At 33.5% G+C, this 15,877-nt stretch overlaps 1 protein-coding gene across 1 annotated transcript; it reads left to right on the top strand.

Annotated features, from left to right (window-relative positions):
- Window positions 1-1,837: 1,837 nt before the first annotated feature.
- LOC133286336 (WPP domain-associated protein) lies at window positions 1,838-10,795 on the top strand. The gene is made up of 6 exons (XM_061483741.1): window positions 1,838-1,988; window positions 2,409-4,760; window positions 5,376-5,502; window positions 7,175-7,276; window positions 9,945-10,024; window positions 10,431-10,795. The coding sequence occupies exons 2-5, from the start codon at window positions 2,491-2,493 to the stop codon at window positions 10,005-10,007; spliced, it is 2,562 nt and encodes an 853-aa protein (XP_061339725.1). The 5' UTR covers window positions 1,838-1,988; window positions 2,409-2,490; the 3' UTR covers window positions 10,008-10,024; window positions 10,431-10,795.
- The last annotated feature ends 5,082 nt before the right edge of the window (window positions 10,796-15,877 follow it).

The raw sequence follows: 15,877 nt of genomic DNA, 5'->3' as shown, positions 1-15,877 counted from the left end.
TGCTTGTCTTGTGGGGGCAATTGGTACATTGTAAATTCTTAATTTAAATCTTTACTAGTAATATAATATAATCTCCTTATAATACTTTTATGGTCATTATTTTTCTTATAAAAGTTAACGATATAATGTCCTTTCCTTCAATTTGTTCTCTTAATACATAAAATGGAAGGCATCTACCTAATGTTTATACACATATTACGTCATTTCATATTCATATATATTTATGTAATTTTTATTATTTTATTACAATCGATCTCGTCTCATTTTATATATAAATATAAATGTTAATTAATAATGTATTTCTTACTTACTATAGTAGAATGTGTTAGATCTCATTTTTCTTCCTTACAATAAAAAATTGGGTGAGTAATTTTGTTACTTAGAGTGCACCGGACCATCCAGTCACTTTATTTTCATTTTTTCTATATATATATGAGGCAGGATCCTTTGACACCAGCGTCAAATTTAAAATTTGACACCTAATCTGAGAGTCGTTAGATTAAAAAAGATCAATGGTGTCATATATATAACTTTCGCTTTTATTATCATAATAGTGTACTTTATAACACAATGTAATTAAAAAAATATGATATGACTCATGCTTGGCATTCAGATGATGACTCTTGTTGGTGGGACATAGAGAAAGCTAGTGGGCAGGCGAGGGTGTAGGGGAGCCGTCCTGACAAGGGTGTAGGGGCAGCGCTCCCAAGACCGCAGAGGCCTAGTTCTATTGAGGGCCACTGACTTATTTTATTTGCTCATTTTTTTAGTAGTTTGGATTTGGGCTCATTAATAACTAATGTTATTTAGAGTTTCTAATTCTATTTATATTCTCATTATAAACTAAGTGACTTGGAACAAGTACAATAAGAAGAATATAATGCATATTGTTGGACATAATCAACATTGAGTGAAACTCGATAAACCATTGTCCGCGCTTTGTTTCCTTTCTTTCTTTCTTTTTCTTATTTGATTTCCATCGCGTGTGTTTGAGTGAGAGAGAGATATTATGTCTATTCCAACACCAATTTAATCTAAAATATTAATAGAATAAATACTCATAAGTATTGACCTAAAAAAATTCTTTAACAAGATATAGTAAAAGGGTTTTACTTCTCTCTATCTTATATTATGATATAAATAAAATGGGGCCTATTATTTTTTTTCTTAAAAAAAAATAAACATATTTTTTTATGTGAGTGTAGCATAAGAAATGAATATAATGCAACATTACAATTTCCCATAGTAAAATACAATAAATGTTATTTGTAATTTGATAGGATGATTTTGATATTAGAAAGATAAATACATAAAGAACACTGATCAAAATGTCACTGTTCATCAACTTTTTTACCTAAATGCCACGCAAACAGTGTTATTTCTCAATATGCCACGGGGGCAAGTTCGCTACTCTGTGTAGCGAACTCGGTTTGCTGACGTGTCACATTTTTAGTGGATAACAAGTATCAAATTTTAAAAAAATAATAATAAAAAAAAATGAAGGTCGCCTACCATGTAGGCGAACTTGGTTAAAATCAAGTTGGTGTCCACTAGAAACATGACACGTCAGCAAACACCGAGTTCGCTACACCCCGTAACGAATTTTCCCCGTTGCAGATTGAAAAATAACACTGTTCGTGTGATATTTAGATAAAAAAAATTGGTAAACAGTGACATTTTGGTCACCGTTCCAAATACATAATCAAGAAAGGGTAGGCCCCGTAATTTCGGGGTTAGTAGGGGGTATAATTTATAATCACCTCACTCCCGCTCTCACAAAATCTTTGTTGGTGCAAGCTTTTTCATCTTCTGCTAAACCCTAAGAATCCAGTACGAGGATTCAACACAGCCGTTCGTACCTCGTAAGCAATGCTCTTTCCAAACATTTTCAGCTGTTACCTCGGAATTCTCGAACTCCTTTCTTTTTTTTTTGACCGTTAACTTATTGGGAAATTCAACATAGTAGCGTGGAGGATTTATTCAAACAGGTGAGTTTCTGATGCTGTTGAAGATTTTGTCTTTTTTTTTTTCCCGAGTTTTGAAGTTATTGTTGGAGCTTCAACCTTGCATTGGAGCTCTAACTGTTTTGGCCTGAATTGCCACTTAAGCTTGATTTTTAGCTACTGGGTCATTCTTGGTTCAAAAAGTATGTTAGGAAAAAGAAATTATGAAGGGTTTGCTCCAGTGTATTGAATTCCGCTTCAATGATTTTGGAAGTGAATAACAGTAAAAGGGATGAGTAAAGTTTGGATTTTTTTTTTTTTTTTTGGGGTCCCCTTTTGTTTAGTTTGAATCATGTACTAATTATAAACAAGTAATGTAGTGAGTTTTATTTTGCATATTTGTTTTTGTTTTTTCTGGCTCTGTTTGGTTAGTCTAATCATTTTTCATGTTTCTAACTCTGGCAGTGTGCTGATTTGAGGGTTCGATTTGACCTTGTGTTTTGAATGGCCTTAAACTGCTGATTCTTGTTTGTAAAGGAGTATAGTGATGATGGAGAGCTTTGCTGTTACGAACGGTGGTGAAAGGACTTGTAATAATGGTGAGGAAAATGAGAGACTGGGTGATCATATACTTGAGGAAATGGAGTCCTTTTTTCTGGATATTGATGAAAGTTTGGCCATCTCTAGGATGGTGAGTGACTCTGTCATAAAGGGCATGGTTAATGCTGTCGAGGAACAGGCAGCTGAGACAATTGCTCAGAAAGAATTGGAGGTGGTTGGGCTAAAGAAAATACTGCATAATTGTCATCTAGGTTCAGATGAAACTAAAACATTGAGGTCTCTGGCACATTATCATGAACCCCATGAAGCTGCTACACATCATTTTACGGATAGTGTCACAGAGCACGATAGACTTATAAAGTCTGTGGATAATCTTCAAATTGAAGTCCATGAGCGGTTAAAGCAGCTGAAGAAAGAAATAAATAAAATAAGAGAGACTAGTTCCATCAAAAGATTTAGTTCAGGTTCTGATTTGGTGGGTTTAAGTGGTATTCTGGAGGAGAATGTGCCGGAAAGATGGATTTATGTCGATAAAACTTTTGAAAGTCTAAAAGATACTCTAGACACTTTATGCAGAAGGATGGAAGTTATGGATCAGTTATCAAAGGCGTCACTTTCTGAATGGCAAGAGGAGCAGGAGTTTCGAACAGAAATTGAACGGATGGTGATCAGAAATTGTATCTGGAGTTTGCAGCAGGAGTTTGAACAAAAACTATGGGACCTTTGTGACTCTGAAAGTAGAAATTGTTTTAGCCATCATAAAGAAATCTCAAGTTTGCGTCAGGAATTGGATTCAATTTTTAAAACACTATCTGTTTCGGAATTTGGGCAGCTTATTTCTCATGGATCCTTGGAGAATAGTGACGAATGGTGTCATAATAAGAGGGCTGATCATTTCCACGTGAAGCTTTCAACAGATCATTCATCACCTTCAACTTTGGAAGAAAATGGGAAAGAGGACGACTCGAAGATTAACAAGCCTGAGAATCTGGATTCTGGCTCACTAAAGAGCATGTCTAGAGATGAATTGGTTACTTATATAACTAAGATGAGAAGAAACCATGAATCTCAGGTGCAAGAGAAGACTGAAGAAAATTTTCGCCTTAGGCGGGAACTATTGAATTTGAAAGAAAGAGGTTCTTCTTTTCCTTTGAAGAAGGACAAGGACTTTGATTTGTTGAAGAAAAAAATCCCTGATGTCATCTCAAAATTGGATAAAATCCTCGTTAGAAATGAGGAAGTGCATCAATTCAGTGAAAACGTTGAATCTCTTAGCAGTGTAAAGGATAGATTGGATTTCTTACGCTCTGAGAATCATCAACTGAAGGACATGCTAACGGATAAGAAGAAGGAGTTTAAGAGTCTATCTTCTCAGCTTTCTGCTGCTGTTGAAAAATTGTCGCAGCAACAACTGACTGAGAAAAACTTGTTACAAACTATTCAGAAGCTTGAGGATGATATAGGGGATGAACATGCTGAAGTTTCAATTATTCAAGATGTATATAAATGTCTTTTTGAAGATATTTGGAGTGAATTTAGATGCATTACTGAAGAATTACATCTGAAGAATAACTTCATGGAAGAAATATATGAAATAATACTCAAAGAAACTGTTCACAGTGCTCAAGCTTCTAGTGGGTTGGAAACTGAGGAAGAAGATATGGAGTCAACTATGATGCAAGGGCTGTTGGATATTAATCATACTATATTTAAAGAAGCTTTGGTGGATGTGAACAAAGCGTTAAAATTGGAAGCTGCTGAGAAAGAGGAGCTAAAACATGAAATACTTATGTTGACATCATTAGTGGATGAAAAGGAAAAGTTGATACAAGGAGTAGAAGATGCTTTGGTTCAAGAGCAGCAAAAGATGGAGTTTGCCTCTGAACAGCTTAACAGTTTGAGAGCTAAGACAGTTCAGCAACATAAATTAATTGCAGAGAACAGTAAAGAGTTGGAAGTCACCAAGGGTGACCTGGTTGCAGCACTGAAGGAAATCAAACAATTCAAAGACAAAATGAACATGTTACATCAAAATCTTGAACAAAGAACGGACAAGCTTAGAGAAATTGATGAAGAAAGAAGGGTACTTTGTGCTGTTACACAAGAGCAACAAGATGCATTAAAACTGATTGAGGCAAAAGAAAGTGAAAGCAGGAAGCAAATGGAATCAACCATTCATCTCATCCATAAATTGTTGACTATGTTTACTGATTTTGAAGCTAGAGTAAATGAAGATATTTCAAGAAATTGTTTGAGGTATGCAATAATTATGTCAAGGCTCTTCTTTTATAATTTAGTGTCACATGAATTTATGATTAATTACTGTTTCTATGATTGCTTCTCTGTTTTAAGCTATTTTATGTGGTCTTCTATCAATAATGAAGTTTTTTAAGCTTATGTAAACCAGCAAGTGCATCTGGTGTGGGATTACCTTTGGATTATTCTGAATGTGATGTCCATCTAATTGTTTGAAGGAATACTTTGGAATTAACATAGTTATTTTTGTTGTAAACCTTTTTTGAATTTTAAGCCAAATTTAAAACTATTAGCATGTGCTGCATATTATATTTATTCTTTCTTGTGACAAATTCCTTCAGATTGTTCTGCAAGCTGGAGGTATACTACATGTTCCAGAAATGGTGTCATGTGAGCGGGAAAGATTTTTGTTAAAAGCTCATATTTGCTTTCAAACTGGCCTTGTTATACTTTTAACAGCCTGAAAATTTTGTTGGAAGAAACCAATATATTTTAATTTTGTATCATTATTTGTAACAAGCAATTTTAAATCATTTTTTTCTTTTAATTCAATTTGAAATTCTTCTGGCAATTATAGTCAGAACTAAGTCATCATATATGTAATCATTTTTTCAGGCTTGAAAACATGTGTTCTGAGTTTTGTTGCCTCAATAACAAAGCCAATGTACTTAAAACTATGGGATTGGTGTACAAGCAAAGGCTGGAAACAAGATGTTCTGATCTTGCAAAGGCTGAAGAAGAGGTATGTAATCAGAAACATTACATTATTATCTTTTTTGCTTTTGCTATGCAATTGGAAACAGTGCGTTAGTCATATGCATTTGTGTATCTTACTTGATGTTATAACCTCATATCATAAGTCATAACGTATTGTTGTTCCAATGGATGTCAATGCCCTTAAATATCCTTATTTGATATTGCTTGTGGACCTACAATGGATGGGTCAAGGGGGTAAGTAGTCTTAACTCTTGACCACTTGGGATGAGAACCTAAGTTTGAATCTTAGGGAAGCAACTATTGTGCCGAGATTGCATAACCATCATGCTCTTGCAGTCAAATGAGGATTTGTCTATGGGTGGTTCAAATGGGCAATGTTGTTAAAACGTAGAGTCTACGTAGAAACGGTAGGGGTTAGCAAAAACGTAAAATCGTGAAACGTAAACGAAACGTAAGAGTTTACTACATGCCATATATATTTAACATATATTTATAGTTATCAAAATCATTATGAAGGAGCCATGAATAATGATTAGAATATATAATCAAATATATAATAAAAAGGTGGAATATAAAATATAAATCACAGTTGAATAGAAATAAATCACAATATATATAATCACTTAATATAAATAATAATGTCTGTTGAAATGAAACTAAGAAGCGAACCAAATAATAAAATATAAAGTGGGTGGAATATATAATATCTAATTTGATTCAAAAGGTGCCAGCATGTTAACCAAGAAATAATAATAAAATAAAGAAAATTGTATGTAGATGGACAAAAGGTTGGATCCTACGAAGATAGTTTAACAAAGGAGCAAAACAAATAATAAAATAAGAGTTAGGTGGGATATATAATATGAATATCTAACTTTCTAGCTTAAGTTAGTAGGTACCATCGTGCATAAAAAAAAATTAATAATAAAATAAAGGAATGGTGTGTAGATGGAGAGAAAGGTTGAAAGCTGATATTTGCAAAGTCCTCTCGCTCTTGTTGTGACTGTTCTTCTAGTTCCCTCTGCGGCGGAGCCATGCCTCGTCGTGGTATAGATCTGGCGACCACGATCACTGCTTGTAAAGCGGCACAGACGATGGTATCAGCAGCGGTGGACGACTGAGCAGAAACTCCGGCGGCGGCTCGAGGTTGTGGTCGTCGTGGGTGTCAGACATGGGTGAGCTATTGTACATAATAACCCACGGAGATGGAGACGAGCCCTTTCTTCCATTTTTTTTTTTTTTGGTTTTAGTACTGAGTCGACTCGGTAAACTCGTCAACCGAGTTTATCGAGTTGACTCGTCGTTTCAACCGAGTCAGCTCATTTTACATTTCTACTACCTTTTCGACATGTTTTTTGCCCCAAAAAACGTAAACTCGTCCGTTTCTACGAGTTGACACTACGTTTTAACAACAATGCAAATGGGCCAAACCTGTGAGGATACCTAATGGTTTCACCAGGATGCTTGTGGGGGGGGGGGACTAGATTGCAAATCAAAGGCCTATGTCTCAGCCTTATGCTGTTAAATTTTGGTGAACCATGGTATATGGTTTGATACCCAACTTTGCATGATATCTAAACTTCACTGGGAGAACATTATTTTCATTTTACCTTTTTTCTATTTTAATACTGTCTAGAGATTGACCCTGTATATATTTTGACCTAAAGTACTTACGTTGGTATTTACTGGAGTTTCAGGTTGATCTTTTGGGGGATGAGGTAGATACTCTTCTTAGCCTCCTTGAAAAAATATACATTGCACTTGATCATTATTCACCGATATTGCAGCATTACCCCGGGGTGAGAATCTTTCCCTTTCTACACCTCTTTTTAATGTATGTAATTCAAGTGTGTATAATGCCTATAGATTTGATATTACTATAAAGAGTCTATTTATGTTGCTGATTATTTTTCCTTACGGATGTAAAATTATTCTATGGATATTGAAAGGTACTATTCCTTTCCATAATGAGACAATGAATACTTGACCTAACACTGATGAAGGAAAATGACAAAATTTATCTTTTGTTTCGAGAGATTTGAAAATCTTAAAGCAATTTTTTCATGGGCTTAATATTATATTTTTTATGTCCTATTCACTATCACTAGAACTCTTGTTCCTTGGCTTGCTTTCTTTTTCAATAGACAACAATGTACTCTTAACTTCACCTAATTGCTGTCAATACTGACAGATATTCATTTTGTTATCCTATTTTTCTCTTCTTTTTCTTTTTTGTTGCTCAAAACAGAAAAACGTTTAAAGAGAACCTCAATTTGACTTTGAAACTGAAAGAAAAAGACTTTAAAGGGGGAAGGGGAAAAAGCAACACAATCAAGGAAGTTAGGGCACACTAGGAGAGACATTGGTGGAGGTGAACAAAGCTTACCAAATGGGAAAACTATGGTTTGTTTTTCCTTGCAATTGAGACCATGTAGAAAAATATGGAGGATCTAGAGAGATACCTTATTCTGGGAATAAGATGTTATGTCTCTTTTCTCTGGTGGCGCTTTTTTGTACACTAAATGATAATTCCATAGAATGGGTATGGAATAGAATGGGTATGGAATAGAATGGGCTAATGGAATAGCTATTCTCAGTCCTTAGTTTGGAAGATTTAGGAATGGAATTTGGTACATGAAGTCAATGTGGAATGAAATCAAATTTGAGATAAATGATATAAATGCTCCTCATGAGAAAAATAAAATAAAAAGGTTAAACTTTTATCACGTAGGCCGAAGCTTACTTGGGGGAAAGTAGTAAAACAAGATTTAATGGAGTGGGATATAGATTGGCAGACAGTATGTCTTAGAAAGGAATGGAGAAAAGCTATAAGTATGGTGGAGGGTTAGACCCGCTGTTATTCCTATGTTCCAGATGGTCCCTTTCTAGTCCTTTTCCCCTTCATTTCCCCCACTTCTTCTTGTCCCTTTCTTTTTTACTTTTATTTATTTATATATACATATATTTTTATTTTATTTTATTTGTGTATTTTTATTTATTTATTAATTTATTTATTAATTTTTTTTTTATTATTTTTATTTTTATTTTATTTTTTCAACCGTTTTGTATCTTTCATGTGGGTTCATCTACCACCGACCCCAATTAATTTGGGATAAAGGTGTTGTTGATGTTGATGTTGAAACTTTTATCACATGTGTGTGTGGTCGTGTGTAGCGAGAAGAGTAGTTTAATTATTGTGAGAAGAGCAAATTTTGATCATTATACTATACATGAATATTCAAGAATAAAAGTTACTTAGAAGTCATATCATCATCAACATCATCAAGTTGCATGACTTTACATTTTAATCTTGACCATTCATGTAAGATTTAATGGTTAACATTTGCTTTTTTTTATCATAATAAACCACTCCTCTCACTTGATATGAATACATGAATGGTATATTATTGGGAATAATTCTCAAGTTGACATTTTCTACTTGATAAAAAATGTTTTTGCTAAAAAAAGTATAGGAAATGTTTCGTTTATGAGAAAAATTGATGTGTGCACAAATTTAATATGGGTATTAATAGTCATTTTGTATAAATTGGGGAATATTGGGAAAGGAAAAATTAAATCTCATTGCATGAAATATGGAATCCAAATCCTGCCTCTCTAGGAGGGAATGAGATTCCATGCTCCATTCTTTTAGGAAACCACCTATTACCAAGATGTTTGTTAGGAAGAGATGTAGAGGGTCAGGGCATGCATAGAAGAATGGGCAAGACTAAAATAATCAAGTGCCAGCGTGGCAATGGTGGAGTTGGGAGGAAATTCTGTTATGGCTTGTCATGAAAGGAAATGGGTAAAAGTTAGTGGGAGAGTACTGGGCCTCTAGAATTACCCGGTATCTTGTTCTGAGGTTATTTCTGCATTTTCCGTTGTAAATCCATCTCATATTTAGTGATATCACACTGATATAGGTATCTGCAGTTGGATAATACATCATTTTTGCTTATTGTGATACAGTTTCTATCATATTCCTAGTTATGTAGAATTGGACCTGGAATGGAAGGCTTTTTTGTTGCTAACAAACATGGGAATCCCTCATTCCATGGAATATGATATAAAAGAATAGGCTTTGAAGAACCTGTTAGTGTAACAATAGTTGTAATGTCCAACTTTGTAGTATTAGTACAAATAGAACTGTGTAAAGCTAGCCTACTAACTCAACACCAACATTCAGCTAAGAATTGTATCTGATTAGATAGCTACTGAAAAAGCTACATGTGGAAGTTTTTACTGTTTTCAACGTCCGATTAGATTTGTGAAATGTAACTTAAAAGAAACAACACAATAGCATGTAATTTTCTTTGCAGCTTGTGTATGTCCAATTTAATTAATCTTGTCTTCATGATGAAGGTTAATTGATGTTATTTTATATTCATGAATAAAATATTATATACTGCTTGATCTCCATAAGCCCCAATATAAAACTGTTTCCATAATTAGCCATTGATTTTGCAGATTATTGAGATTCTGGAGCTTGTAAGAAGAGAACTGAGTGCATGGTCTAGGAAACTTTTTTAATCGTATGTTCTGGCCAGGTAAATTGACTGACACTGTTGACGCAAACTGTACCTTTCAATGCTCTACATTGATAAAACCTAGAAGCATTCATAAGAAAATCATTATCCATGATTCCCCACATGATCAAACACTGGATGTGGAGAATCACAAGTAAATTTTTAGGAAGCACCATCATGGTACTACTTGGTTCATTATTTACATCTTTATATCACCTTCATCTATACAGAGATATTAAGTGTTCTGGGAGTTGCATTTTCTTTTTCATGTTTTTCTAAGTACTCTTTTCATGTCAATCTGTGCAGAACAGAGGCAACACTATTACATGAATTATTTTAGTCCATGTTGTTCTCTGTTTAATACTATATTGAGGGGCAGTATGTGCAAATTAATCCATTTCTTGTTTGAATCTTCTAATGGATACAGGTGAAGAGTTTGTACAGTTTGTTCACAAAAGTTGCATTCAGCTGGCTGAGTTTTTGTACACTCCTTAAACAGATATTATTTTGAGGAAAACAACAGAAAAGAATCAACAATTTATGCTGCACACCTTTGATTTTTGCCATACACGAATGCTTTGTATACGTACTAGGAGACATGCCGGGTTCTGTTGGCTCTAGTAAACCACAAATTTGCCATCTCTTTGTAATGCATAGTTTGTTTTCTATATGGGCTAATAGCAGTTGTATATGTATTTTTTTGTTTATTATTAGTTTCTAGATGGATAGTTGTGTTATTGGCATAAGTGTATGACCTTCTTTTGCATTCACTGAATTATGTGTTTAAAATGGTACCACTATTGTGTATTGTGTATATATCACTCATCTTCTTGAATTACAGATGTTTGTGAACATCTGAAGCTATCCGTTAGGCAAAGTGATTGATTCACCAATAATATGTTGTTAAACTGAGACATGTAGTTTGTGTTCCATGCAAGGATGTGCGGTTGATTTCTTAATAACTTGCTAGAGCAATTCATTTAATAAATATTGGATAAACTTGTGTTCATTGTCTAGATGTCCAACATGTTTCAAGCTTTTAATAAGCTTGTTGTTTGATTCTCTATAGCTCAACCAAAAACCAAGTTTGTTCTATTTGTTGGAGGCTTGGAGCTCAACTTACCTTGAGTTGTTTACCTTAAGTGAGTGTTTGACAGAGAAGAAAAAAAAATTTACCAGAAAAAAATAATTTCTGGGAATATGATGAGAAATTTTTTTTCCAAGTAAGTTACTAAAAGGTGTTTAGTAGGCTAAATTTTTTTCGAGAGTATTGGATTAATTTTACTGATGTTATGTGTTAATTTTTTCATTACATGGAGAAAAAACTTCCACTCAAGGGGCGTTTGGTAGGATGCAAAAAAAAAAAATTGCGGGTTAAAAAAAAAGGTTAGCCATGTTTAGTAGGAGGGTTTGTTAGAACAGTGGCCGGAAACTTTTGAACCCATCAAAAAAATTTCCACATAGTTTGCGATCGGAAGATGACCTCTGAGACCATGGTAAATAAAACTACTCATGATGGAGGAAACTTATAACAATTTTTAAACACCAAAATATCCTTATTTATGAGCCTTACTTTATGAGATTCAGTCCTATTCATGGGTAGTTTCGTAACTTTATTAACATTCCCATCATTTTTTTACTATCAACCAAACATAACATTAGTAAATTTAACTCAATTTTTTCGGAAAATTTTTATCCTACCAAACACATTTTCTTAACTTACCAGGCAACAAATTTTTCCCACCATGTTCCCGATAAATTTGTGTTCCTGGTAAAAAAATATCTCCTATATTAAACACCTCCTTACTTTTACTTCACCTCCTATCCTACCAAACATAGACAAATAATTTTTCTATCCCATTGTTTTAGGAAAAAAAGAAAATTACCTCCTATCAAACACCCATAGATTCACAATCTGTTTGAACTCAATAAGTTGATATCACGTCTTATATTACGTTCAAGTTGTGAAATCAATACATTAATGCTCATTGGGGGACATCAATTTAAAGATTATTGTTTAATTCTCTAAAAAGATTATCTTCACTCTTATCCTTATTAGTCACGATTTAATATGGAGTGATTTTTTATTATTTAATTCTCTATAATATAGTCTTATTTGATGTATTTTTTTTGAAAAAATAAATAAATGGAAAAGGTTAGGCAAGTCCCTATGAAAAGTTAAAGAAAATAACCATTTTCATTGAGCATTTAAACAAAAAGGAAAATCTGATAATCAAACTGAAGTCACGATTAATGTGAACCTAACAAGTGTTTTTTTTTTTAATTTGTGCGTGTCGGACATGTGTCGGACATCGACACGTTCCGACACGCATTCGACATGTGATCAATATTTTAGAACACGGGGTCAACGTCCGACATGTTCCGACACACAGTCAACTTTTTTCGACACGCGGTCAACGTTTCGAAACGTTTCCGACATTTTTTTTTTAGGTCTAAATTTTATTTATTTATTTATTAGTATCCTATTTTATTTTATTAACTAAACATAAAAAAATAATTTATAAATCAATTTCTTCTGTTATGAAATTTAACGTGAAAAATTAACAAGATACGAAAAATTATTTTTGTTTATATTTATGTTATGAAATTTGAATATTTGATTGTTTATATGACTTATTATGGGCTGTTATATGTATTAAATATAAATTATATTATATATATTAAAAATATTTTTTAATATCATAACGTGTCCCAACATATCGAAATATGACATTTTTTAAAATTAACGTGTCGGCATATCGTGTCATATCTCGTATCCCATGTCAGTATCGGTGCATCATATGAATGGAAGGTTTAATCAAGTGTGTCAATCCTCATCGACGATATCATCTATTAATAGTTAGAAATATAATCAGCTATGCGATGGATTAAACTTACCCAATATCTTTTTTAGTGTTTTTGTAGGGTTATAATAATTTTTATTATTCTAATTTTTTAACCTCAAAATTATGTCGTTTAGATGAATATTAGACAAAAAATTTTAAAATAATTTTAAAAAAAATGCACCCTTAAAATATTTATGATATTTACAAGTAGTTGTCTAAAGTTGTTTTATAACCTAGTTGTTCTACTTCATAGTTTATATTATCCTTGAACCCTATTGTTCTAAAAAACATTAATATTTAAAATGTCCTAACAACGTCCGATGTGTGGGCAAAAAAATTAATTTATTGCTTTTTTAATAAAAATTACGAATAAGTAGTCGTTTTGAAATTAATTACGAAAATATAACAGTCAAACACGCCTCATAGGGGCGTGACCGGTTGGAGAGAGACACGCCCAATGTTGGGCGTGACCTAAGCGTGACTCACGCCCACATGGGGCGTGACCAAGTTGGAGAGAGACACGCCCAATGTTGGGCGTGACCGAGGAGAGAGACACGCCCAATGTTGGGCGTGTTTCACCAGGTGCTGCCACGTGTCACAAAAGTCAATAATTTGACCGTAAAACTTTGGAAGTCCATAACTTTTGACTCGGGTATCCGAATTAGGTAAAAAAAATTTTATTCCACATAAATTTTCGAGATCTACGTAATGACACCTAATTTGACCTATTTTGTCTCTCACAAAAAAATTTGAATTTACAACAATGATACCATAATTATTAAAAATGACATGACTTTGTTACCTTATAATTATTACTAAAAATAATCTAACATTTTTATAATCATGAACAAAAACTAAAAAATCAAAATAAAACGAAAAGCACTCACTTAACTTTTTAATATAAATTATTCGATATTCTGTCATCGACAGATGTTAACTTTTATTAATTATAAATTTCATAAAATTCTTCATTCAAAATTTTAATATATATCTCAATAACATACATAATTAACCTTATCATAACTTACCATAATCATAAGGATCTTTATTATGAATGTTTCTAATCATAATAGTGGTTTTCTGTCCATTAATTTTTGTTTAAACGTTCTTATGGTATCATTATTGTAAATTCAATTTTTTTTGTGAGAGACAAAATATGTCAAATGAGGTGTCATTACGTAGATATCGAAAAGTTATGTGGATTCAAAAAAAAATTACCTAATTCGGATACCCGAGTCAAAAGTTATGGACTTCCAAAGTTTCACGGTCAAACTGTTGGCTTTTGTGCCACGTGGCAGCACCTGGTGAAACACGCCCAACATTGGGCGTGTCTCTCTCCAACCGGTCACGCCCTGATGGGGCGTGTTTAAGTGCTATATTTTCGTAATTAATTTCAAAACAACTACTTATTCGTAATTTTTTATTAAAAAAACAATAAATTAATTTTTTTCCCCGATGTGTGCTCATATTGGATCTTAGATATTATTCGGTTACATCTTTCAAATTTTTATTTTGTTTTGAGATTTTGTGCCAATATAATTGAAATCATAATAATATAATAAATATTTGTCTTTTATTGCCTTAGACATGACATGTGCAGACCCTTAATATTATGTGGTTGTGATTTTAAGATCAATAAATTAGGCTTGGATTTATAAATTAAATGTTAACGTATATTAATTTTTTATTGTTATAGTAATTCTTTATATATATATATATATATATATATATATATATATATATATAAACTAATGAATCGACTTAATAGTAATGGAAATGAATGCAAGCTCTACTTATAAATCATAGAGTTACACTATGGATAAGATTTTGTTTAACCAACGCCATTAATTAGTTAGTTTACGGGACGAATTTCACAGTTATATTTGTTAACTCATTAAATTATTAATAATTCAAAGTGTCTAGCATGTTCTAGAGTTGACTAGACTTAATGCTAGGGGAATGTATGATAATCTTTTTGAAATTATTTTTTTTAATTTTTATTTTCAGAAATATAAATGGATAGAAATTTGACAAAATTGATTTATTTTTTGTTTCCGAACATGAACCGATTTAATTTATGTGTAGGAGATCAGAAAAAAATTATTCTCGAACACAAAATGAGAAATATTTGTCTCTCTCAATCACTTTCTATCACCAACCACCACCACCATCGCCACAATCACTGCTATCATCACCGCCACTACCATCGCTGCAGCTACTGCTGTCACCACCACCATACCACCGTTGCCGCCACCACCGCCATCACCATCATCACTATCACTGTAGTCACTGCTAGAGCCGGCAAAACAGGCTACGCTCGACGAATCGACCTGCCCTGCCCGCAAACAGGGAGCGACGGTCTGAGTTTTAAAACTCACTCTGAAAAGCGGGGCAGACTCATTTTCTGGTTGGGAGGGGCGAGCTAAAGCGAGTCAGTGTAAAACAGATTTGAGTCGTGTAAAATAAGTTCAAGTTAGCGGGCCGCCTCGCCTCGCTTGTCAAACGGGGGGAGCGGGCCAAGTTTTTTAGCCCATTTTTAAAAATGGGGCAATGCGGGCTTACTCTTTTTTTGGCGGACTGATAGCGGGGCGGGCAAGCCGCCCCCTTTGTCACCTCTAGCCACTGCCGTCACCACCACCATGTCACCACCACGCCACCGCCACCACTATGCTACAACCACTTCCATGACCACCATGCCACCACATCACTACCATCGTCGTAGCCACTGCAATCACCACCACCACCGCTATCATCACCACGTTATCGCCACTGCCACCGCCACCACCTCGATGCCACAACCTTCACCACCACACTATATGAAAAGAAAAGTAATAATTCGAAAAAAAAAATATGCTTAATGAGAATTATTTTTTATTTTATTATTTATTGTGTTATCAAATACAATTTTTATTCTCAAAATAAAAATAGAACATGTTATTAAACACATTTTTTCTCAAAAATTATTCCAAGGCATAGAAATACAAAAAGAATTATTTTTTTCAGATATAATGCCTAAGAACAAAATAAT

Source organism: Gastrolobium bilobum, unplaced genomic scaffold, assembly GCF_033153095.1.
Source record: "Gastrolobium bilobum isolate Gb01-03AN ecotype WA unplaced genomic scaffold, APGP_CSIRO_Gbil_v1 utg1891, whole genome shotgun sequence".
NCBI classification, from domain to species: domain Eukaryota; kingdom Viridiplantae; phylum Streptophyta; class Magnoliopsida; order Fabales; family Fabaceae; genus Gastrolobium; species Gastrolobium bilobum.
This window is presented reverse-complemented; position numbering and strand designations above follow the sequence as displayed.

Bases quoted from the DNA above. Each gene is read 5' to 3' on its own strand.
- LOC133286336 (XM_061483741.1), top strand. From the start codon at position 2,491: ATGATGGAGAGCTTTGCTGTTACGAACGGTGGTGAAAGGACTTGTAAT. The intron at 4,761-5,375 runs GTATGCAATAAT...TCATTTTTTCAG, and splicing joins ATTTCAAGAAATTGTTTGAG to GCTTGAAAACATGTGTTCTG. The intron at 5,503-7,174 runs GTATGTAATCAG...CTGGAGTTTCAG, and splicing joins TTGCAAAGGCTGAAGAAGAG to GTTGATCTTTTGGGGGATGA.